This window comes from Pristis pectinata, chromosome 16, assembly GCF_009764475.1.
Source record: "Pristis pectinata isolate sPriPec2 chromosome 16, sPriPec2.1.pri, whole genome shotgun sequence".
In the NCBI taxonomy this organism is placed as follows: domain Eukaryota; kingdom Metazoa; phylum Chordata; class Chondrichthyes; order Rhinopristiformes; family Pristidae; genus Pristis; species Pristis pectinata.
In genome coordinates, this window is record NC_067420.1 from 25,684,059 (window position 1) to 25,710,409 (window position 26,351).

Genomic DNA, 26,351 nt, shown 5'->3' on the forward strand with positions numbered 1-26,351 from the left:
TGGCCTGTATAATGCAGATGTAAAATTATCCACTGGGATAAAAAGAAAGGAAAAGCAGATTTTTTTTTGTTGAAAAACGAATCAAGCAAATGTTGGGCTTTGAAGGGATTGGTGTAGGAGTGACTCCTTGTACAAAAATCAAAAGTAATTGCAATTCCAACGAACAATTAGGAAGGCAAATGGTCCATTGATCTTCATTGCAAGGGGGACAGATTGCAAAAGAACCAAGTTTTGCTGCATTTACAGTGGCATGCAAAAGTTTGGGCACCCCTGGTCAAAATTTCTGTTACTGTGAATAGTTAAGTGAGTAGAAGATGAAATGATCTCCAAAGGTCATAAAGTTAAAGATGAAACATTCTTTTAAACATTTTAAGCAAGATTAGTGTATTATTTTTGTTTTGTACAATTTTAGAGTGAATAAAGGAGAGGAGCACCATGCAGAAGTTTGGGCACCCCAAGAGATTTGAGCTCGCAGATAACTTTTACCAAGATTTCTACTACAACAGCATAACAATCCTAAACACACCTCAAAATCCACAATGGACTACCTCAAGAGGCACAAGCTGAAGGTTTTGCCATGGCCCTCACAGTCCCCCGACCTAAACATCATCGAAAATCTGTGATAGACCTCAAAAGAGCAGTACATGCAAGACTGCCCAAGAATCTCTCAGAACTAGAAGCCTTTTGCAAGGAAGGATGGGCGAAAATCCCCCAAACAAGAATTGAAAGACTCTTAGCTGGCTACAGAAGCATTTACAAGCTGTGATACTTGCCAAAGGCGGTGTTACTAAGTACTGACCATGCAGGGTGCCCAAACTTTTGCTTCGGGTCCTTCTCCTTTTTTGTTACTTTGAAACGGTAAAAGATGGAAATAAAAAAGTAATCTTGCTTAAAATATTAAAGAAATGTGTCATCTTTAACCTTATGCCTTTTGGAAATCAGGTCATCAGGTTAGCTATTCACAGTAACATATATTTTGACCAGGGATGCCCAAACTTCTGGATGCCACTGTACCAAGTACCCTGTGGAGACCATACCCAGAAAATTATTTACATTCTGTGATTTCCTTACTCGAGATACACCATTCTCAGCAATAGTGCAACAGAATTTAACAAGATGGGTTTCTGGGATGAAAATTATTTGAAATGATGATTTTAAATAATCTTGTCACCTACTGAGAGATTCTCACAAACGATCACCAGAACACATGCTCGAGAATAATCAGTATTCCTCAAAATTAGATCTCAGCAAGGAGTGAATGAAAGTAGATAAAATAAAAGGAGAAAATCTTCAGGATTTGTACTGGATTAAAGATCATTGATTTAGCTAGCATGTATTATTTGTTTCTTAGCAATACAAAAATGTCTCAAAATAATTCAATTTATTGCTCCTGTACTGTACATAATGTAAACATTAAATATTAATGGTGCAGATTTGGGACTTACAGCTCATATTCCATGAATCTATCAATTCCATTTCAAATACTCTGAAAAAGAATCCAAAGATTTGCCTTCATTACTCAGAAGACCATACCAGGGATAAATTCCTCCTCCTGTGGGAAAATAAAACAAAGTCCTTCAAATCAGTTCTGAGATTTCATTTTACTAATTTACTTGTGGCTTTTTTCTCAATTGTCATGGTTTACTTTTAATTAGTACTCAGGACTAACTTTTCTATTCCATTTTATATTTTGTTTACAGTCATTAGGCCTTCTTGTCATGATTTTTCCTCATAACAATAGGAATTAGCAACACATTGTGGGTCTGCAGATTCCCTTGAACCCCACTAAACACAGTGAGCTGGGCAAAGTATTTCAACAGTACACTTAATGCACTTACTTCTGTTGTACTAGTTCAGCATCTTGGATACTTTACAGATTTAAGCTTTACTGATGTTAAACTTTGATAAGCATGAAGTCTGGCGATTTCAGTAACTCTTTCAACCTTAGTCATTTCAATGTTAAAGCGGAGTACCATGGGGCGAAATAGCCATAAAGGATCAGCCTACATGAGTCAAGTCAGGCTAAGCTTTAGAAAGTGGAACTTGTAGGTAAAAAAGGTGCCCGTTGTTATTTATTTGTATGATTTCACCCATTTCCACGACTCAGTTTTTCTTTTCCAAAATATTATTTCCCACCAGTATGGATTCAACTGAGCCATTGTTGTTTTTAAGGAAATGGAGCTCCATCCAGTCAGATTCTTACTGGATAGCAGAAGAAGCATGTAAGTACACTATTTGAAAAATAGCTATGGTGAAGCAATCTAATCATATACATCATAAACAGAAGTTCAAGGATTACTAAAGATATTTCCTCACTTCCCTGAAGTGCTTCGGCATTTATTTTTTTCTAACAAAACTGCAGCAAGCATATTCGAATTGAAGACCTTGAGTCATACATGGGCCAATTATCAGATAAATGAAACTCACTTAACTATATGCCCTAATACTTGGTCATTGGTTTAATTGGAGGTTCAAGAATTTGGAAACACTTTTCTTGTTGCCTCACTGTGGGGTAAATCCTCACCCAGAGACAAAGGTCAGAAACACAAAAATATATACGAAGTAACAGGAATATGGATCTAAACTTTATACATTGGCTATGATATTTTGTAGCATGCTCCCAAATGGTCCAAAGAGAAAAGGCTTGCATATTCCAGAGACAACATTATTTCTACTACATCATTACAGATCCGGAACATGCTGTTGCTATTGATGCTCACTAAAATTATCCCATTGAGAGATAAGTACTTTTCAATATTTCCAAATAGATAAAACAAATGGCATAATTTGCATCAAAAACACTGATTTAGTGTTCATAGGAGGAAAAGGTCACAGAGCGAGAGATCAGAGCAGCACAAGACTTACAATCCAGGACAGTAAAAAAAAATGTTATTTTTCTTTAATAATATTGAATGGATGATCGTTGTGTTGGATAAGTCCGCCCCCAGATTATGGCAGGATTCCGCTCCTGAGAACTGTTCATAAGTTGAAAATGAACAAAATTGTGTCAAAGAGATCACAAAAATGGCTGTGAAGAGCAGATGCGGGAGAAGCAGCCACGAGCCAGCCTGACACGGTGAGTCAACGAGCGAGCCTGCTCAGTGCTCCCAGCTCTGGTTGGCTCGACCCAGCCCCTAATTCTTGCGGTTCGGGGTGGGGGTGGGGAAGGAAGGCACGCAGAAATGCCCTGTTCCTACCTAGCAGCAGCCGGCAAATCCATCCCCATTTATCCCAGCAGTCTCCCAAACGCTCATTTGTACGTACGCAAGTCAGGCATTTGTAGCCTGGAGAGGGCCTATATGCTATTCATGCAAGATGTACAAAATTAATTCAAATATAAGGAATCGAGAAAGAGATACTGCATTCAAAAATTACATAAAAGCATCAAAACAATCACAGTACTTGTTTGCTTTGGCAGCAATTCCGAGTTTATTTAAGTTTGATTTGGGTGTGAGTATATCCAAGCTATTCCCAGCACATGAACTTTAGGCAGACCTTTGGTGTGCCTAAGATACAGAAAGCATAATCACCTAAAAAAATTTAATTACTACATTTACAGAGATCAGTACAATGCACAGTCATCTTCTCCCACTACTCATAACTAACTCTGAATATTAAACACATCTTGAATACAAACACAGGTTTATAATTACAAAGTCAGTATCATATAGAATAATATTCCAAGCAGAGAAGATTTCAACAGCTTTAAGCACTCTCTTAAATCCAGCTGAAAGCATGTTGAAAAAATAAATATATATGAGAGCATACTCACACAGCACTCTTAAAACTTTCATCAGGCAAAACTCCTAATGTAAAAGGCAGAAATTTGAAATACAACAATATAGATTTCAAAAAGTAACCATAGTTATGGCTTAATTTAGTAAGGATTTGCACATATTACCACTAACAAGCCAAAACATGATAAGATTTGATTTTCTGAAATATACTGAACAATTCCAGTTTTTTTGCATTTTCTAAATGATAAACAAAAATCATCTGTAACGTATCCAAAGTAAATTCTATTAAAACATATAATTTGGTATATATTCAGTATTTAGTGTATATTATAACTAAAAAAAAAGCAATGTGCTACCTTTTTATCAATGCAACAAATAAGTTAACTCCTTCCTTCCTTGTCTAAAGAGCACAGAGATCTGGCACAGCTTTGAACTTTGTGAAAGCATGTGTTTTTGACAGCCAAAATTAATGTTCACATATAGCTCAAAAAATATAGACATTGAAAATGTTAAAAGAACACAATGCAGCACATGACTCACACCCGCCATAGCGAAGAAACCCCATTATGAAACACTTCTTAAAATGCACTAACTCAAAACTAAATCTATGGCAGAATTTGTGTGCACATATAGACATTATAGAATGAAGGAATGTCTCAACTCTTTCCAGAGTGGAGAATCTTCTTTTATGGGAATGTACACTTGTAGTTTTTTTGCACATAATTTGTCAAAGTTATCTAATCTACTAACACACAAAATGATGGGGTTTTCACATCTGGATGCATTTTTGAGCTGAAAGAGGGAATGATAACTTGAACAATTATTGATCATGTCATGGGAAGCAAACAGTTGGATAAAACTTTTGCTACTCTATGTCTGTTTCATTATCTCTCAACTGTTAGCAATGTGCTTTGGATCCTGCATTCACATGGGCAATCTGAATTAACATCCTTAGGACAACAATACTAAATAAAATGATTCAAAATCTCAAAATTTACCAACATCCTTCAAAAATATTATGAAATTTAAGAAAGGCGTATAGAACCACTGGTACAATGCCCCAAATTTTAACAACGTCTAATCCTAAATTTCACAATTGGACAATGAACCTGAAAAATCACTGTGGTGTACGTATCTTTGAGTAGTATTCTTTGTAAATATAATGTTCTTGTAAAACTGCCTGACTACAATTTAACGTGTACATTAGTGAAACAGCTAGCACTCTAAAGAACTATAGTGCATTGATGCACTCTAGAATGTAAAAGTAACCTAAAGGCTACATTTCTTGGGAAATCCACGCAAAATCCTTGTCATCTCCTACAGGAATTTCTTGATTCTCTTGGTCTTGCTGGGAATCGATTACTTCCTTGGCTTCAAGAATTATATCAGCCTGGGGAATCACATCATCCTTCCACTTCATCTCCTCCTCACCATCTGCCATTTCTTCATCAATCTCCCTTTCTCTGTCCCCATGGTCATCCGGATAAGGGCCCTCCCCGTGATCATCCGGATAAGGGCCCTCCCCGTGATCATCCGGATAAGGGCCCTCCCCGTGATCATCCGGATAAGGGCCCTCCCCGTGATCATCCGGATAAGGGCCCTCCCCGTGTTCATCCGGATAAGAGCCCTCCCCGTGATCATCCGGGTAGGGACCCTCCCCGTGATCATCCGGGTAGGGACCCTCTCCATTATCATCCGGATAAGGGCCCTCCCCATGATCATCCGGATAAGGGCCCTCCCCATGATCATCCGGATAAGGGCCTTCCCCATGATCATCCGGATAAGGGCCCTCCCCATGATCATCTGGGTACTGACTTTCTGCAGAGAACATTCCATCTGGAGACTCATCTGTACCATCCTGGTCTAGCTGAGACATCAGACTTCCACCCGCACAATCCACACATATTCCATGGCGCCTGGAACCATGTTTAATGCCGACGCTGGCTGCTGACATGAAGACTCTGTTGCAGACCTTGCAGACGTACTTTTTGTCTTTACTGTGCACCTAAGTGGATAAAACAAACGTTTGGTGTTGATTCTTTATGGAAGAATTCTGCCTAAAAAGCCCAGGCAGAAAATTAAAAACTGCTAAGTAGTTTAGGAAGTCACTCATAAAAGGTCAGATGGGAAGAGTAAGTATATCCATCAATAATTCTCTCTCTCCAACTCTTTCTTCAGGGATTCTACAGGCACTCTTCCATCTCTCTCTCCCAAATGGTCACTATACAGCTCTCTGTGGCAAGGAATTCCAAAGATTCATAACTCTGAGAGAAGAAGTTATTTAAGCATGGACTGCAACTACTTTTAGTCCATTTGACTACCTTATTTCTCAATCTCTATGTAGCCACTTCAACATGGTCACTAGATAACAAACAGCTGGGTGACATACCGCTCTGTACTTTAGACTATCATTAAACTTTTGCTTCTGCAACCATTTGCATAAGCTAATAATATAGTCTGGGATTAAATTTTGGAATCAATCTGGTTAAAACAACTCCCTCACTGCAAGAGGACAAGAAATGAGCAAATTGAAAGAAATAAATTGCCACTGCTTCCTGGCATTCAATGAACTTCCACTCACTGCCAGAAATTTAATTGATAAGAACAAGTTTAAACTAGTCACATCTGGAGAGTCATTAGTAGGATTTTTGGTTAACAGCACTATGGATCCTTTACTTCATATGTACAGATTGAATAAGGAAATCAATATGAAAAACATTTTGCTTTTACTGCTGTTTGTAATTGTCCCAATGAATTGCTCCATTTTCCATACTAGTCCTTACCTGTTTTTATATAACTATTTAATTTGTTATGTTCAATGTCAGTCATCAAAAGGTTAATAGATTTTAATAATAGATACTATAAACAAATGTAACCCTTTGAATAAAAGATGATTGAAGTAATTTTAAACGAGTACATAAAATCTTCACCTGAATCTAAAGTAAATGGTTAACATTACATCCAACTTTCAGTTTAGCTTCTAGACTCCTTGTGGTTTGACGAAGATCTGCCAAATATTTAGCACCAGATGTGAAACAAAGTCTACATTCTCATTTGTTCCAAGCTTCCCTGTCAAATGTGGTATACCTTTGATCAATACATCCACAAATCACATGTTACAAACAGGTTTATAAAGTTGCTGCAAAGATATTAGTCTGCATTTTACTTCAAGACTGGTCATTGTTAATTATTCAATCATACATTAACAACATGAAATCAACCACCTCTATCAAGGTTGCATTGATGATTTTATTTTATAGAAGTTACCTAATCGCAATGATTTTCCAAGTCTTACAAATCACCAGCTTCATAAGTATTTCCATTTTCAACTAATCTCAAACAGTTACACTATTTGAAAATGCTCAAGTGAAATGAAAATAAAAGCACTATTTATAGTGGGAATACAAAAATGAAATTATTTTAGAAATAATAAATGAACCTACATTATTAATTTCTTTAAGGTGAAAAATATTCAACTGGATAAATATGTCTAATAATCTAGCTTTAAACAAGGCATCTAAGGATGTTAAGCAGAAAATAGGGAACTTGTTCTATGAATTCTCAGTCCAATAAATTCACTGAATGAACGAGATTCCTCAGGTGCAATCCATCTATTGTGGGCACATTGATATTCTTGCAGCATATGCAAATATGGATGTTAAAGATAATTTTTAAAAGTGTTACTAGGTTTTCATGTTTGGCATCAATGAGAAGGGGCTGGCTGTATAGAAAATGAGTCTGGGTAATAAATAGTGGGAAATAAGGAGAAGACAGCTGTATTAAACATGTATCTTACAACTGTCTTCATACATGATACAAGTAGCATTCACAAGATATTTGTTTATTAGGAACTGGAAAGGAGGGAGAAACTCAGGAAAATTACAATTAGAGTAGACATTGCAGATGCAGGCTGACAAGTCTCCATATCTTGATGGAATTCATCCTAATACCTTAAAAGAAGTTGCAAGTGAGATAGTCGATGACTTGGGTTTTAATTTTCCAATATTCTCTAGATTCAAGGAACGTTCCATCAGATTGGCAAATAACAAATGCAACTTTTTCTTTTAATTCAAGGAAGGGAGGGAGAAAATAGGAAACTGCAGGGAAAATGTTGGAAGCTATAATTAAAGATGTTAAAATTCAATGGTAATCAGGCAATGTTAACACAGCTTTGTGAAACGGACACACAGATAGGGAGGAAAGCAGGCTGCAAAGTGAACATACAGAGGCCACTAAAGGATAGGTTAAATGACTGGGAAAAAAAAATGTGGCAAGTGGAGTATATGTGGAAAAATAGGAGATGGCTACTTTGCCAAGAAAAAATAAAAATCAGTTATCTAAATGGTGAGAGATTATAGAGCTCAGCAGTACAGAGTGATCTGGATGTCCTATTGTAAGATTTACAAAATACTAGTCTACAAATAGCAGGAAGAAACTAGGAAAGCTAATAACATTGTCTTTTACAAGGAGAATTCAATACAAAAGGACAGAGATTATGCCTCAGTTACATATAGCATTGGTGAGATTTCATCAGGAATACTGGTCTTTTTTTAAGAAAAAAAAGGATGTAAATGTATTGGAAGCAGTTTGGAGAAGGTTTTCTACAATAATATTTGGAATGGATGGGATCGCTCATGAGGAAGGGTTGAATAAGCAAGGCTTGTATCTGCTGGAGCTTGGAAGAGAGAGATACAGCAATTGAAACATACAAGATCCTGACAAGTTTGATGGGGTGAATGTGGGAGGATGCTTCCTCTTGTGGGAGAATCTAGAACTCAAGATCACTTTTTAAATACAACAGGTTGCCCATTTGAAACAGACATGATTTTTTTCCCCTCTGAGTCATGGGTCTTTGGAACTCTGCTTCCATTGTTTTTTTGAGGAAGAGTTTGTGAATATTTTTAAGGCAAAGGTAGGCGGGCAAGAATTCAGAGTGATGGTTACAAACATCTGCTATGATCTTGTTGAATGGTATAGTCGGCTCAAGGGCTGAGTGACACATTTCTCCCAATCTGTATGAATGCATGCTCAAATAATGGGGGTATAAATAATGCTTACCAACGTGTGCCTTTTCATATGTTCCCGCCGAGTAAACTTCTTGCCACAAATTTCACACGGATACGGTCTTTCTCCTGTGTGTGAGCGCATATGCCTTTTCAAGATACACTGATGCATCGCAGAAAAGCTGCAGTATGGGCACTTAAACTTCTTTCTTATCACAGTAAATTCATTAACTGTAAAATGTGAAAAACACAATTCAATTAATACTCATCTATAATCGACATTCAATTTTTCTGTTCCAATATCATTTTAGTTTGAATATTTATAAATTTGTTATCAACAAGTCAAAGCTTGTGGCACACTTGTTTATGATTACACAACTTAAGATATTCAGGTTGTTTCAGAAGAAACTTTGTACCTCAAGTTTTTAGAAGGATCCACTGTCGCAAGGTCCTAAGCTACAGAAATGGGAATGTACATTGAAACCCACATATGTTCCTGATTTGAACAACAATAACAAGAGTTGGGAAAAAGCAAGTTATCAGCAAGCCCAGACAATTTCTCATGGCTGTTTTGAAACTAAAGGGCAATTCAGCCAAAAACAAAATGATGTGACTACAATATTTATGACAAGAATTGCAGCTGAGGTAAATATTTGTATTTTAAAGTCTATGTTAAATTGTCCTTGCATCGCAAGAAACAAACACAATAATTCACAACACACAGTAAAGCAACTGAGGAGGAAAAATCCACAAGAGTTTGGGAGTGGAAATATGTGAAGCTAGTACAGCGGGGAGAAAGTGGACATGGGAGATGAGAAGCAGTAGAATCAGGGTGGAGTTATCAGGCACGAGGAAAGAATAATTTACAGGGAAATAAATGGGTGATGGGGAATGATAGGATTGCTCTGCAGGCCAGCATAGTTACAAAGCAATGAATGGCTTCCTTTCATGTTATAGGAAAATATGAGAATAATAATGAGTGGGGCAAGAGGGGGAAAAGAGGCCAAAGTTTGCAAAGACATTTAAATTGCCTCTAATTTTATTTCTTGGAGAACAATAGCTTGCTAACCAGAGATGGCTGTTTCAGTTGCTTTGCGGAGAAACAAATGAAAAACCAGAATAGCAAGTCTGAACTTTCCTTGCCTGAAAACATATGGCTTTGCAAAACTGTGTTTTTCAACCCAAATGATCAAATTTAGCATGAAAGAAAAATCAGTGCTCGGAAGCCACTGAAGTACAGAACAACAGTGGGCTTGTTGAGTAGGTTCAGTTGACTGATACAACATTAAGGGCAATTAGACTAAAATCAGTTATTTGACGTCATCAACGTTTATGGCAATTAATTTCTAACAATCAGATCACATATTCAGAGAGATTGATTTTTTACCTCATGTCTATAAATGCTAATTACCGTAACTCTTTTTCATGCCTGATTTGTAGTGGGTAGCAATGATGGATACCCTCAAAACAAGAAAATCAGCGAGAAGCATTTTTGATCATATTGGAAATAAACCACTCAACCACAAAATGCTAGGGATAAAGAACCGACAATGGAAACATTTCCTAAACTATAAATTAATTTAAGATCCAAATTGGAAATAAGCAAGTATCAAAATGAAGCTGCTGAAAAATAGGCAGCATCTTCACTGCTGATCTTTACAGTCCCTACCAATGCAACAATAGTGCAAACACCAATGTGGAAGGTGTCCTAGATCTTAATTTATCACTTTCTCCTAATGAGCTCTGAACCATTATCACTGGATGCAATGATGACAAAACTTACTTCTCTATCATGAATGTATTATTAATTGGAAGAACCAGGCCAGCAATCAAAAGCAATCCTCTTGCTAAGCAATTTACAGCACAATACTTCCATGCACATACTAGCAAAGACACAGAAGATTTGTCTCTGTCCCAATAATTGTTTGGGAGATTAAAAGGGAAGAAGTGCCAAGAGAGTACACGTGACAAGATACTTCATCATTAACAATCTATTTGTTTATTTCACTCAAGCAACATACATGCATCCTTGCAAAATAACTTTCCATCGTTGTGTCCATAACTATTGGTAAGTCACTCCCTATAATTTCTCCAGTTATGAAGTTTGATTAGTAAGCAGTTCAACATTGCAGACCAGAGGTCCCAGGTCATTCCTAATCTGTATTGTTAGATAATTGCTGGTAGGGTGGCACAAAAGTGCAACAACTGGTTTTGTCACTCTGCATGTTCCTCACTAGAAGTGAATGTTGAAACAATCAACCAAACTTGGCAGTTGGATACCTATCTCGTGGATGATAAGTACTTGCTCTCTTGCCTCACCTCCATCCTCCCCACCATTCTCTATCTCAAGACTGAATAACTAATAAGAGCTGCAATCACTGCGTTTGTCCAAAAATATCCCCTCTTCTCTTAGAAAGACTGATGTCTGGTTTATATTATTTTTTCCATTTTGAATCAGTACAATGCAACATCAAAAGATAGAAATAATGCAAAATTTGCATAGTTATTCTCTTTAATAGCCAACGAGCTTTCACTCTCAATAGCACCGTTACTACTGAACACAAATCAGTGGGGCAAATCTTACTGACCCAGTCTTATACCATACATATTAGCAGTCAGTATTCCCTTATCCCTCAGCCCACACTTGCATGATCTGGATGCTAATCCAAATCGTCCCAGACTCCCTCAGCCTACTTAACGGCAACGGGTTCTCTAGCTACTGAGGAAACCTTGCCTCCAAAACTGCTATAAAAGCTTTTGACAATTGACAACACCCACTCCTCCAACTTTGCCACTTGTAAAGGCTATAAATCATTTCGGTTTTTAAATATCTCCTTCCATTCAGAAACATTTAAAAACTATTAAAATTGATTTTTTTTTTAAATATGTACCTTTCAAATTAAATAAAAACACAACTAAAAACAAAATGATTTTACCAACCCTTTTGTCTTACACCTGTGAAATCAATAGTATCTCAGATTGTGCATTAGGTTTAACCAGGCACCAGATCTTATAGGCAACTTCTCAGCATTGATCCTGCAAATTGGCAGATTTATTGCTCTGCATCTGTAAGACCAGGCCTTCCGCATTTGACAACAGGTGAAGTTCTGGACTTGCTGTTTAAATGGCTATATGTTGGCCATTTTGTTTGGAATCACCTATTAAACAGCAAAGTCATGTAAACTCGCACTTACTCTCAACTCATTAGTTTGGATAAGCAAAAGCTGGCAATGTTTATATATCACTGATGGAACTCAGGAAGGGTTGGGTTGTGAAAAATGAACACAAGCAAGCCCTGAAGAGAATCAAAATTAAATTATTTAATTATTCTTGCAAGTACACATTTGTGTAAAAGTAAGTGCTCAGGGCACAATTACAGGTACAGACTGCAAAACTTGGGTAAGATTTTCTTTTCAAGGTGGTAGCATTGGAGGAGCGAGAGGAATATGGCCAGAGACTAAAGGGAACTCTGTGGTGGGGAATACAAAACTATAATAGAAAGCCCATTTAAAAATTGAGTGTTATTTTAACAAAGAAAGTTGATTTAACCCTGGACGTGGCAAGATGGTGAGGAATGGCTCTTGGGAGAGGCAGTGCGGGGGTGAGGAGGGAGTGAAACAGTTTGAGAAGAGGGAGAATTTCAGCCTTGGCTGGAGTCAAAATTGTACTGATTAGGTTGAAGTTCAAGCTTCTGCTTTGTTATGTACATTAAACTAGTTGCTTCATGCAGGATCTAAATCAGGCAACAAATTACTGAAAGATCTGTACCATTACCAAAGTCACAAAAATATATATTCCTTCCATTAATTATTTTATGTACAAGTGGCAAAACATGCAGTTTTGCTCATATTATTGAAAATGGGTTTAATCAGGAAAAGAAATAAACATTTTAACCAGCCTGCCACTAGCAAGTGACAAAGAATTATAAATCAATGAAAATTTTAAATACCAGAATATCGTACTGGTGTACACCAATCTCTTGCTGTAAGTTATTATTTCCTTTTAAATCTGATGAATTTAAAAACTATTTGTTTGCTCAAGAAAGTATAATTTAGATCTTCCCTAACCAATGTAATTAGCAGGAACATTAAAGACATAGGATTGAGACTACATTTGTAGCCAAGGCCTGACCTGGGTAAATTGAATCAAACCCGCATTATAGTTTAAAGAACTTCAAATCCAAGAGAGCTTCAACACAGCTGTTTTACACATCACAATTTTAAGTTCCTAAATTTTTTATAATCAGATTTTGTTTGGTTTGTGCTGATACTACTGGCATGCAGCTACAAAACATGCACCCTCCATGTGTACTAAATTGACTAATGCAATCTGAGAGTCTAATTTGCACCCACTGGAACTTTAAGTATGTGATTTCAACGCAAACCATTTTTTAAAAACATTTTCAGCTGCTTACAGCCCAGTTGTATATTTCTAGTTTTAATGGTAAACTTACATCAAGTGTACCCTACCACCCTCACCAGGTTTGAATTTATAATTGGGTTTGTAAAAGGCTTCATTTCCTTTCCACCCTCCAACTGTTATTTCAGTAATGGTACAAATGGATCTCATATTAGTTTAATGGCAAAGGATCAAATAATTTTACGTAGACAACCTCCAGCCTTTTTGCCTTTCAGTACTCTACTGATATTTGGTGAACAAAAGATTAATCCATGTTGTCATGGGTTTGGATACATCAAGTTGCAAATATCAAAGTCTTGGCATGCAGATTCCAAATATATTTGCTCTTTCAAATAAATAGTGCTCTGCATTTTGAGACTCGTGTCACATATAAAGAGAGAAAGACAATGAACTAGAATTTGAGGGGCTGTGTTGACTTAAGGCCAGTCAATAGACACATCTGCCTTGCATCATCTCTGAACACAAAATCTATTTGAATGGCAGATGTAATCTAAATAATATTTAGTCTTACAGACTGCACATAGTTACTAAATGCAAAGGATATAGAATTACCTTTATTATTCCACAATAATGTATTGCTGATGTTAGAAAGAAAATTTATTTTGTAGTCAACAGCCAACATCATATTTGGCACAACATTTGATACAAAAAATCCAACACAAAAATAAATCTGTAAATTATTTGCTGAAATGGAATAATGGTTAAATTTAGTAAAGAATGAGAAAGCAAGCTTAGTTATATAGTGGCAGTTACTTAGGATGTTCTAAAGCACTGTGTTTGAAAAAAGAATAATCAATACTATTTAGCCAACTTCTTCCCAAATATAGAAATTATTTATGGAGAATTCAAACGTCTTCCTGGGTTCACCTAGGAATGTTTTACTTGAATGAATAATAACAAGCATTCTGTTGCCCTAAAGAGATAGCAGGTAGAAACAAGAGGTGTTGTTAACAAACTTAAATTTGGCATGCAGCTATTCAACGCAAGATCCATTCAATGGCGTTAGTGAAATAGCATTACCCCCACATCTTTGTCTTTTCAAATTAAATTGTCCCATTCCAAATTCCCACGTCAGAATACAGCGAGAAACTGAACTAAATGTTACAGTACAACTTAAATAGCACTATTTTGCATATGCTAGCATGAGGTAGCGATATCTTGAAAATTCTAACATTTCTTAAAACTTTGTTTCCATGTTCCTAAACTAGAAGTAGCATGAATTAGTGAGGTGGTAAACAGGAAATCAAACCATTTCATTGCTATCTAAAATTTATTGAATTCAATGATATAAAATAGCATGAACCACAAACATCAGTCTGCTGTATGGCAAGCACAGTTTTCTAGTTCTACAAGAAAGTAAAAAGTAAGACAACTTTTAACAACCTTCTTAGAAAAGATGTATGGAGAACGTTGGTGCACATGCTGTGAATTTGCCAACCATTGTTTGGGGGGGGGGGGGGGAAGGGGTGGGGAAGGTGGTGGAAGAAACACATGATTTCCTCAAGGCATGGAAGATCACAGGTAAAGTCATCTACACAGTAACTAGAGTGATAATAAAACTAATAGCAAGGTTAAACCTTTGAAACTGACTGCAATTAAAAGCAAGGTGCTAACATTTAGTAGTTCAAAAACAAGTGTATGAAAGTCAACTATGGAAATTAAATTCTCTTGTACATGTTGTAATGTTTTTACTTATTTTCTGAGACAGTCCCATTAAACAGCTTAAGGTGAACAGCAGAAAGATTTGAGGAAAAGCCTATAGTCTAAAACTTTTCATTTAACAGGAAAACCTAAACAACACAATTGGATAAGTGAACAAACAAAAAATAGGTAACAAGGAAAACATAATGGAGATCCAACAGTTTTCTTCAGAGTCTTAAGATTTAAAAGACTTTTAGACAGGCACATGGATAGAAAAGGCATAGAGTGATATGGGCCAAACGCAGATAAATGGAACTAGCTCAGACATCGCCGCCGGCATGTATGAGTTGAGCTAAAGGCCGTTTCCGTACTGTATGACTCTATGATTCTAAGATTAGGTCATTGACAATAAAAACACAGTAAATTACTTAATATATAGATGTTGCTCAAAATATAAAATACATCCATTTCTACTCACAACACTTATCCATATTAAAAGTGCATAATAACCCAGAAGTGTAACTTTGCCCTGCAAAGTCAATCTGCCATATGTGCAAAGACATACCATAGTAGGAAAAGAATAATCTATTTTCACCAAGATTTGAAAAAGCCTGATTAAGTGCACAAAATAACAAAATACAAATGTACGCCGTATAAATGCTGAAGAACTATCCAAATGTTCACTAAAACAAAAGGAAATAAGAGCAAAATCCACATTTTTTATATACCTATAAAATTACTCTGACAATTCAGTTTCACTGGGTTGTGAAGTGGACAGATGGTGATGGGAATCATGTGCTGGTGTATCATTATAACAGTCAAGCTCCTCCTCAGTTTTAAGGAGATGGCTATCCAAAAGCTGGTCAGAAAGCTCAGTACCTTCTGGGGTACTACCCTGATTGCAAATTCTCATGTGATTTATTAGGTTTTTCTGTATGCCAAAACTCTTTCCGCAATTACTACACACAAAAGCACGTTCACACGAATGTACTGATGCTACATGACGATTTAAATCAGTTCTATCGCGGAAAGGTTTCAGGCAAAATGAACATTGCAAATTTTTACGTTTGTAGTGGACAGTCTTCTCGTGACGTTCAGCATTTGATTTCAGTGTGAAGCTGGCAGGACACTTTGAGCACTGATACCGGAAAGCTTGTCCAGGAAACACATAAAAGCTCATGGCTGTAAGGGTTGGATTAATGTATTCAGAAGTATCAACTGGCAACATCATTAAGGCATGTCGATATTCATGTTCTGTATGCTTTTCTGGATTGCTAAATTGCATTCTACAGAATCTACAAGCAAGCTCTTCTTGATGCCAGCTTGTGGTTGGCGATGTGCAATTGGAGTTCTTTGAACTTTTGTCTGGAATGAAGCTGGTCCCCATTTCTGCCTCTTCATCTTTTAACAAGTCCACTGCATTACTGATGTCAAGGCCTTAGAGAAGGAAATATTATTATATTTCAGCAAACTTAGTATGGTGAAAAGTTTGTGCTAATTTGAAACAACGCTGACTGTACCTGAATTTTCATTCCTGTATGATTTTGACAATGGCAGGACTCCCTCAGTACTATCTACCTTGATCTGCAATTGTAAAATAGCACAAATTAATAATGAACTGTGATTTATTTGTTGAAAATATAGAAAGATATGTGCTGAAAATAATTTACAGTATTTTCAAATGGACTGCATTTCCACAGGACTTTGTTAGAAACTATTAATTTGCACTCAAATTGTTAGCCCTTGCCCACTTAAAGTTCAATGATCCTTCGAAAATATAAATTACTTTCTAATTATAGCTCTTCAAATAATGATTTTGATTCTTACCTGCAGTGAGGAGTCAGCCCGCTTGTGTGAGATTTGTTCAGGTGAAGTTTCTTCACACTGCAACATCCTAGAAGGACTCTGTGCTGGAAATTGGGAAGTCAGTGGAGACAAATCTCTTGGTTGGTAATCATGTGCATCTTCTGAATGATTCAAGTTATTTCCAGGCCCTGAGGAACACAGGAAACGAATCTCACCCACGTAAACTAGCACCAGCTGGCTTTCGGCAAAAAAAAGATATGCACTGCAGTAGAGTGCTGTTGTGTTTCTCTTCTGCCAGTGAGACAGTGGAAGGGAGAGCTTATAGATTGAGAGGAATTGCCTAAAGCTTCAAGAAACTATGAATCTTAAAGCAATCATGGCAAAGATTTCTTTTTTGAAAAAAATACTAATTTGTTGCCCTTGTTAAAGAACACAAATTGGCACTTTCAACGTAGCATATGAATCTAAAAATGCAAATGATTCTTGCGATTTATTTTATTAAAAGATTACCAAAAGATGCATCAATGTATGACTCCAGCAAGCTTTTATTTAAACAGTACACCAGCAGCTTTAAGTACAAACTGTGATCAGGGAGGTCATCATTGCTTTCTACATGAATCTTGTAGAACAAACTGTCAAATGATAACAAATAAATATGGTTTTTTTAAATTATTTTAGAACACTGATGGAAAATGCAAAAATTGAAGCATTATGCCATTGTTTCCTAAATACAATGTTCAGTTCTGCACCTTGAAAGTTAGGAGATTATAGATTTAATACAAGTAATGAATAATAAAAATGAAGCTTCAAATTGATGAAGAATCTGTTCACATTTGTGCTTGAACTTCAGATTTCTCAGTTACTATTTGGATTTTTGATTTCCAAAGCATCCACTTCTCACAGCCTGATGGGACAGGATATTCAAGATCAAAAATTTTAAGAACCAATGACCAAGTAATTCCATTCTTTTAAAAGAAAATTACTGCAGTTTGACCAAAATGTTACTGTGTTAGTCAAAGTTTGTGGCCATAAGATGTGAACAATATGATGAGAAACTTGTTGTACATGAACCATAAACTTTTTAAGATACAGCTTCTCCAATAGAAGCCACAACATTAAGAACCAAGTATAGAAACTGTGCAGCCATTAAAATTCATGCACAGTGAATAAAAGACCAACTGAGTAAAGCTACTTCATCAAGGTAAAATAGGAAAGATCAGAATTGATTGCTCCCAAAAACTGTTTATGAGGAGAGTACTTAATTTTAACATGAACCAAACACACACACATTGAAGACTCAACAGTTATGCATTGCAATCAAAATACAGGAATTATAGAATTATATAGTTGTCTGATTTCAGGAAAAAAAGTGTAGCAAGCTTATCTGAGCCACCAACAATGATGCAATAAGATATTCAGTATGAATTTTGAATTTTTTGTCCAAGTAACTCATTTTTAAACAGGTGTACATTAAGCAGAAACTGTCACAACAGCACAAATGTTTCAGTCACTACAATAAAACTATGTATCTGAAGCAAGGCCATGGGGAGGAACAGCATCGTCTGTTACATGCTCTAAATATGCAATATGCTAGTACAACACCTTGACCCCAATTTTTTATATTTAGTTGCACTGATTTAAACGGAATAGAATTTCAGAAGCTGGACTCAATGCACTTAAGCTTTTATATCCCCCATTCAACTCAGGCAACCAAGGATGCATTTCTACTAGCCTGTCCTCTGCTTTTTCAGTCAATACAATGCATTTTTTAAAAGTTTACTAAAGTTGTTGCACAATTGGCCTTTTAAAGCTTTATTTTGAATAAATAAATTTGACATAAATTGTAACTTTAATAGTTTGAAATACTTCAAATACTCCTGCATTTCATCTTGCATCAATTTGCTGAAGCCAATCAACTGTAACAATCACTTCATTGTCTGTGGTGTTTCTTTCGAGAAATCTTCTAACAAAATTATGAGTTCCTTGCACGGAATTTAAATTCAGAAACTATAAAACTTAGATCAGAAGGGATTTCAGCACACAACTGGCTTAACAGACTCATTAATAGAAATTTAAGCTGAATGACCACCAAGAAAGGTGGCGAGGTGGGGTTGGGAGGGGGGGGCAGAGAGTGTAGAATTCCTGTGGCCATTTTCTTCACTAACAAGCATCTCATTTTGGATATTGTTGGAGTACGGGCAGTTGGCCTTTCAGAGGAGAGCAGGCAGCAACAGCAGCAGCCAGGTCTGTCAGACAATGAATGGCTCTGATGCACAGCAGAAGATGGAGACAAGGAGAGCTGTAGTGATAGGAGACTCAATAGTTAGGGAAACAAATGTGAGATTCTACAGCCACGACTGAGACTTCAGGATGGTAATGTTGCCTCGCAGGTGCCAGGATGAAGGATGGCTCTGAGCAGCTGCAGAACATTCTCAAGGGGGAGGAAGAGCAGCCAGAGGTCGCTGTACACATTGATACCAATGATATAGGTAGAAAAAGGGATGAGGTCCTACAGAGTTAATACAGGGAGTTAGGCAGAGGTTAAAAAAGCAAGACCTCAAGGGCTGTTATCACTGGAAATGGACAAAATCTTAAATGAATATTTCTCATCTGTACTTACCAAGAAGGTGGTCATGGAATCTAGGGAATTCAGGGAAGCGAATAGTGTTCTCTCTGTGGATGTCAGAACACATCCACATTACAAGATGAATCCCAGACCTGACCAAGTGTATCCTAGAACATTGTGGGAGGCTAGGGAAGAAATTGCAGGGGCCCTGGCAGAGATACTTGCACCAGCTTTAGCCACAGGTGAGGCTCGAGAAAACTGCAAGGTGCTGATGTTGTGCCTTTATTTAAGAAGGGCTTCAAGGACAAGCCAGGAAACTACAGGCTGGTAAGCCTAACATCAGTGATAGGCAAGTTACTGGAAAAGCCAGGATTGATTAGGGAGAGTCACCATGACTTTGTACATGGGAAATAGTGTCTCACAAATTTGATGAGAGTTTTGTTTTTGAAGAGTTGACCAAGAGGATTGATGAGGACAGGGCAGTAAACATTATCTACACGGACTTTAACAAGGCCTTTGACAAGGTCCTGCATGGTAGGCTGGTCCTGAAGGTTAGATCACGTGGGGTCCAGGATGAGCTAGCAAACTGGATACAAAATAGGCTTGGTAGTAGGAGCCAGGGGTGGTAGTGGAGGCCCTTGACCAGTTGCCTGCCACAGGAATCGATCCACTGTTGTTTGTCATCTAGGTTAATGATTTGGATGAGAATATATGTGACATGGTTGTAAGTTTGTGGATGACACCAAAATTGGTGGTATAGTAGACAATGGAGAAGGTTATATAAGATTACAACAGGATCTAGATCAACTGGGAAAATGGGCCAAGGAATGGCAGATGGAATTTAACTCAGACAAGTTTGAAGTATTGCATTTTGGGAAGTTAAACCAGGGCAGGACTTGCATAGTAGATGACTGAACCCCAGAGAGACCCAGGGGTACAAGTTATAATTCCCAGAAAATGGTGACGCAGGTAGACAGGGTGCTGAAGAAGACATTTGGCACACTCACCTTCTTCTGTCAGGGCACTTGAGTACAGAAGTTGCGACAGCACATTACAACTGCACACGATGTTGGTATGGCAACACACAAGTATTGTATGCTATTCTGGCCCCCAGCTATAGGAAAGATGTTATTAAGCTGCAAAGGGTGCAGTAAAGATTCACGAGGATGTTACCAGGACTGAACGGCTTGCATTACAAGGACAGAATGGACAGGCTGGGCTTTTTTCCCTGGAGCAATGGAGGCTTAGGGATGACCTTATAGCGGTATACAAAATCATGAGCAGCATAGACAGGGTGAACGGTCACAGTCTTTTCCTCAGGGTAGTGGAGTTCAAAAGTAGGAGACACAGGTTTGCAAGGGGAGAAAGATTTAAAGGAGTCCTGAGGGGCAACTTTTTCCAATACAGAGGGTGGTGGGTATGTGCAACGATCTGCTAGAGGAAGTAGTAGAGGTGGGTTCAATTACAATGTTTAAAAGACATTTAGACAGGTACATGGATAGCAAAGGTTCAGAGGGATATGAGCCAACTGCAAGCAAATGGGACTAGCTCAGGCAGGCAACTTGGTCAGCATGGACATATTGGGCCAAAGGGCTTTTTTTTCGACTCTATGCAACTCTACACCCTTGCATTAGCTTGTTTGCATTCAGAAGCAAGCTCCAATTCTTTAGTCTAGCTGTCTCAGCAGTTACCTCAATGATGTTTCCTCTAGAACAAATTAAGAAACTTGCAGTAAACAGGTTTGGCTCACTTTTCTCCACTGGGATGGCCCAACTTGCTTGGCATGCTCAGCAGATCTATATTCCACAACTTTTACATTCCTTTATTTTCACTCTCTCTAACTGCCCTTGTTAATCCATCAACCTGGTGACTTCATCGACAGCTGATTCTCATGGCAACCCTGCCATATTGATAAAAGGGCTTAGACCCAAAATGTCGAGCAAAAAACAATCTGCTGGAAGAACTCAGTGGGTCAAGCAGCATCTATGGGATGAAAGGAATTGTCAATGTTTTGGGTCAAACCCCTGCATCAGGACTCCAGCAGATTGTCTGTTGCTCCAGATTCCAGCATCTGCAGCCTTGTGCGTCTCCATTGACCTGAAATGTTACCTGCTTTTCTTTTCAAAGGTACTGCCTGACCTGGTAATGCTTCCAAAATTTTCTGGTTTAAAAGTGAGCAGCAAAAACAATCCCAACTGAAAAGGTCTCTTTGTCATTTTTATCCTTATCTAACCATTTTGCTTCACCTTTTCCTAAGACAGAGCAAAATCTGACTCCACTGTAGTGCATTTGTTCAATTTCTTCAAGAAGACAAAGCTTTAGATGGTCCCATATTAGGGAAAAAAAATACTATAGTTGTGAAAAATTAAATATTTCACAACAAAGGTTCATAGCATATTAAAGCATCATGTATATAAAAATAGCTCTGTTATTTTAAAAACAATTAGTAATGCCAAAAATGGTTCATGCCGATATGTTTTTCCTTTTGGTAAAATGCATTTTATGCCATTTAAAATGGCTTAATAACTAAAGTCAAAATTTCTTAATTTTTAAATTTCAATTTCCATCAGTAACCCTCCATCTTCCATTCCACTCAATTTAGTCCCCTGAAATACAAACCAATCTGCCACCTCAATGGCTATCGGTCATAAATGCAAACAACTAGAATTTGCCTTGCTGATTTCAATATTAAAAAGTGATAATTAGGCATATATAACGTCAATTGAATCCTAATGTCTTGGGCACTTGTATGCAGCCAATTTACTGGAAACAACAATGATTAATTTATGAAGTATGATACAAGCTCAACCTTACAGTTGAACAAGACACTCTCATTGTGAAGAATGCCCTTTTCCTTTTAAAGATGACGACAGGCTTCTGCATTGGCAGCAATTTTTGTCTTGTATTGCACAAACATCTTTCAAGTGAGTTGACTTTCAACAAAAGTATACTCCTGCTTTAAATCACTTATTCTGTTTTAATTCATACAGAACAATTTGACAGTGATTTTTTCAATGAAGGGCATAAGCCTAGAACATTCTAATTTTATCAAAATGGCAGTTAAAGGGTTGCTGACTTCAGCAAAAATCTTCAATGTTCTTAGTGACATACAGACATAAAACATTTCTAAAGACATACAGAATTAGAAAGTGAGCTATATTTACTGATCCCAGATCAGTGGTTCCAGTTTAACATACAGACATGTAACAGGTCATTAATAATGGCTTGTCCCAATTCAAATTCAAAAGCCAGAATTTTCTATGCAGGCATGCCACACACACACAAACACATATCACAGCACAAACAAACACACAAAGAACTCCTGCTATTTAAATGTAATATATTCAAAACATTATAACAACGTTAAGTATATAACAGTTTGACATGGCACAAAAATTGCACTCATACCCAGTCAAATCAAAGCAATGCAAAACTGCCTTCTCCAGGGTATCTCACCAGTTACCTCCAAAATAGGTCAAGTAACAGTTCTCATCTTCAACTACAACTTTTGTTCTGGCATAACATTACATTTACAGTACAAGTGCCATCATAATGTCCTCTGAGGCACAATTTCCATTAGTCATGTTGCTCCCTCCTGTTGTAATTTACTTTCCTCAATCACAACTAAATACCAAATTCTACAATTGTCCATTTAAATCAATAATGACCATTTTTGTCTTCATGTCTCATCTTCTTGGAAGGCATATCTCAATACCACATAACTATATATGCAGTTTAAACTGTTGTATTAAATGGGTACTTGCAATGAGAACAAATTAATCATTCTTGGTGTTCTGGTTGAAAATTTATCCAACATGAAAATAATAGTACAAATTGAGCCTTCAAATTTCAAATAAGACAAGCCAGTAGCTAAGAAATGTCACTGTAGCTTGGAGGACCCAAAAGTAGCAAATTGAACACTGAGGCATTGATTCTTTTCTGGAACTAAAATTGATTAAACTCCTTCCTTGTCCCAACACCCCAGCTGCCAGTCATTGAAGAAAATTAGCTGGTGTCCTTCTATCACTGCAGTTTCCCGTGTTGTGAGGAGCAAAGTCTGTATTTTTAAAAAAACAAATAATTTCTCGCTATAACTTCTGCATTTTGATGGTTACAATAAAAACAGGTTCTAGATTTTGTAGAGAGAGAATCCCATTTCAATCAGATTACTAAATATAAAATCCAGTTTCTCAGTGCTATTTTGAACTGCTTATGCAAAGAATCGACAGTTTTTTTGTGTAGGGAATTAAATTGGAGAACAATATAGCCATATAGCCTTGGGTCTCCCTTAGCTGGGGAACTGAGAACAACACAGGATATGTAGGATGAAAGAAAAATAAATCCAGAACACCCCATCCATAGAAATGGAAAGAATGCCAAATTGCCTTTCAACAAAAATTTAACCTACTAGATGTTGTAATATCATCAGTACCTTTCCTCAGTATGAAAAAGCTCTTCAAAGTGATAATCAGCTTTCTTCTTATGGGTCAGACAGTTTACAAAGACCAAGAGGAGGAAGTTACACTTAGCTGTTTATCATTGCTGATGGAAAACACAAACATACATTTGGACTGAAGAGTTAAAATAAGCATGCTCAGGTCTAAATACAATGCATGTAATATATCACAGATTTGTTTCTATGATTTAAAAATCAATTTAGATTCTCTGCTAGAATGTAGTCCCATAACCAAGACTCCCGAAAAAATTAACAGCATTCCAAACACTCAAAATGCTGCTATGCCTGACAGAAGTTAAGAGACCCACTCAATGACAAACTATTTCCAATCCTTTCCTTTCCTCTAAGAAAACCAGGAGTTAGGTATTGTTGGCTACTAGGCCCCTTCCTGCATTAGACTGAAGCCCTCTACACTAACTGGTGCATTAACCAGTCAACTTTTTATTGCAGCCTTGCATTGGAGTGGAGTATTTTTCAAAACCATCTGAATTTGAAGTCCATTGGCTTCATTAACACACTTTCCTTGCCTGATCATCACCTAAACCAGGAACATTCCTTGTCCAGCTGAAAGATTGGGCCTTTCCTTCAGATCAGCCTGACTCGAAACCGTTCACCTATTTTCCTGGAGCAAACTCCATTCATTCATTTGTTCCTTCCCCAAGCACATGAATCAGTTGGCCTCAGTTCAACATCTAAAAGACAGAATTTTTAACATTTCCAACAGCACAGAACCCTTTCTGAAATCTTTGAATTGGGGCTCAAACCTGTCAGTTCTTTTTATTCATTTGTGAAACCACTCAACTCATACTAACAAAACTTTCTCACTACTTCTTTCCCACCAGGCTAGTTATGAGTCACACACCAACACTATCCAAGGTTCCAGGCATCTCTCAAATGAGGTTGGCCATTCAAAATTCATCCCACTTCAGCACATTGTTAAGTAGTGATCTCCCAAAGCAGCATCAACTGCATCATTCTCCACTTCCAGCAAGAAGTTAATCCTCCAAGAATTAATCCTTTTATCTAATCATTGACCATGCACCAACAGCTTCACATGGCCAGTGGATGTTGGCTCCTTGATCAGCAAGGCTCCTTTTCCACATTAAGCATAAATAAATTAATCATGTTACAACTCCAGGATCATAGAGGGTACATAAATGGCAAAACTCCCCTTCTCTGTGACTAAATATTTAAACTTTCAACCGTCTTTGCTTCTAATAATAAGCAAAAATAATTCATGTAATTGAGTTTGCCAACAAAACTCCTTCATCTCCTCTCATTCCATAAATAAATTGCCTTGCTGTTCCACCCATTAGGAAAAATGCTTGCAATTTGATTTCTCTGTAGACTGACAAAAAACACAAGAACTAACTGACATTCATTCATTTATCTGCCAGAAAGAAAAACAGCTCACAACCACAGTTTAAGAAAGTTATGACAAAACTCTATTTTATGGAATTTCTTTTGATTACATGATATTCATTTTTGTTGAAGAACTACACATGAAGAAGTACACAAACCAGTATGAAGTATTTGCAAAATGTTTTCCTTTAAGACTCTTGTATCACATTACCAACAGCCTAGAAGACAAACACCAAAATGGAGCACCATCCATCAGTAGATAGTTTTGGGAAGGAATAAAGAAGAGCCCGTGGGTGGTAGGGTTAGGATTTAAATTCCCAAAGATTAACAAAGTGATAATGCAACAAATACATCCAGCAAAACAAAATATAACAGGGTGGCTCAATTAAAACAAAAGGATGAGGAAGCTACAAGAAAAAGATTAACAAGGCTGAGCTTCATTGCAGTCCATTCATCAGAAATAAGAGAGAGATCCCAGTGGGAGGTCATGGTGGTGCCAGTTTAACAAGCATTTTATCAATTCAACACATCGGGGAATAATTTTTCTATTTAATCTCTCTTTCTTAAGAGAGTGATGTTATAACAAGCTGTAACAACCACCAATGGAAAATTTCCCACTGAAGACAAAGCAGACTTTCATGGATGACCTACCTAGAGCTTTTTAAAACCGGTTCCTTTAGATCCTATGTAACAGGTTTTATGCAAGTTACCACATACATTATATAAAAAATGCCATACCTTTAGGCAAGTACTCGAAAATAATAGGATTATCTTCTCCTGGTTGGTCGGACTTGACAGACAAGAAGCTATGCTTGCTCAGAAGTGCAGCTCTCAGGTTGGCCACTGTAGATGCCTGCTGTTCTTCTTTCACGGAGGCAACAAACTGAGAAAGATAATTCGATTCTACACCAGCCAGTGGTTCCTCTGGATTCTGACAGAAATCAGATCTGTCTCCCCTACTATCTGAACTACTTGGTTCAGTGACATCCACACCTAAAGAAACACAAGTTTGTAATCAGTGAGCTTTGTATCTTTAAAAGCAGTAATCAAGTTAGCCTATGCAGACGAATCTTAACATTTATGAATACTCTTCTAGTGCATTAATATGAGAATATAAAGGATCACACAACTAACAAATTTCTTCAGGTTTGCTGTGCCACTTAAACAACTTCAGTCAAAGAACAGCAACGTAAGTGAAAGTGATTATTCACTTCCTGGAGTCCAACAATCAAATTACACATTACTAAAAATCAAACAAAGACTACAGATGCTGGAAATGTGAAAAGAAACACGAGGGTCAGGGAGCATCTGTGGAAAGACAAACACAGTTTAAATGTCAGGTTGAACACCCTTCCTCAAAA

At 37.2% G+C, this 26,351-nt stretch overlaps 1 protein-coding gene across 2 annotated transcripts in view; it reads right to left on the reverse strand.

Moving 5' to 3' along the window:
- Positions 1-3,399: 3,399 nt before the first annotated feature.
- LOC127578946 (zinc finger and BTB domain-containing protein 46-like) overlaps positions 3,400-26,351 on the reverse strand; it is a 57,873-nt gene continuing 34,921 nt past the window's right edge. The window contains exons 4-9 of one of the 2 annotated variants that reach the window (XM_052031534.1): positions 25,729-25,983; positions 16,628-16,794; positions 16,321-16,384; positions 15,866-16,237; positions 8,796-8,971; positions 3,400-5,742 (exon numbers count right to left, since the gene is read on the reverse strand). In XM_052031534.1, coding sequence (XP_051887494.1) covers positions 5,014-5,742; positions 8,796-8,971; positions 15,866-16,237; positions 16,321-16,384; positions 16,628-16,794; positions 25,729-25,983 — 1,763 coding nt within the window. In that variant the 3' untranslated portion in view covers positions 3,400-5,013. The remainder of the gene's footprint in view (positions 5,743-8,795; positions 8,972-15,865; positions 16,238-16,320; positions 16,385-16,627; positions 16,795-25,728; positions 25,984-26,351) is intronic. The other variant, XM_052031535.1, reaches the window with a different exon arrangement.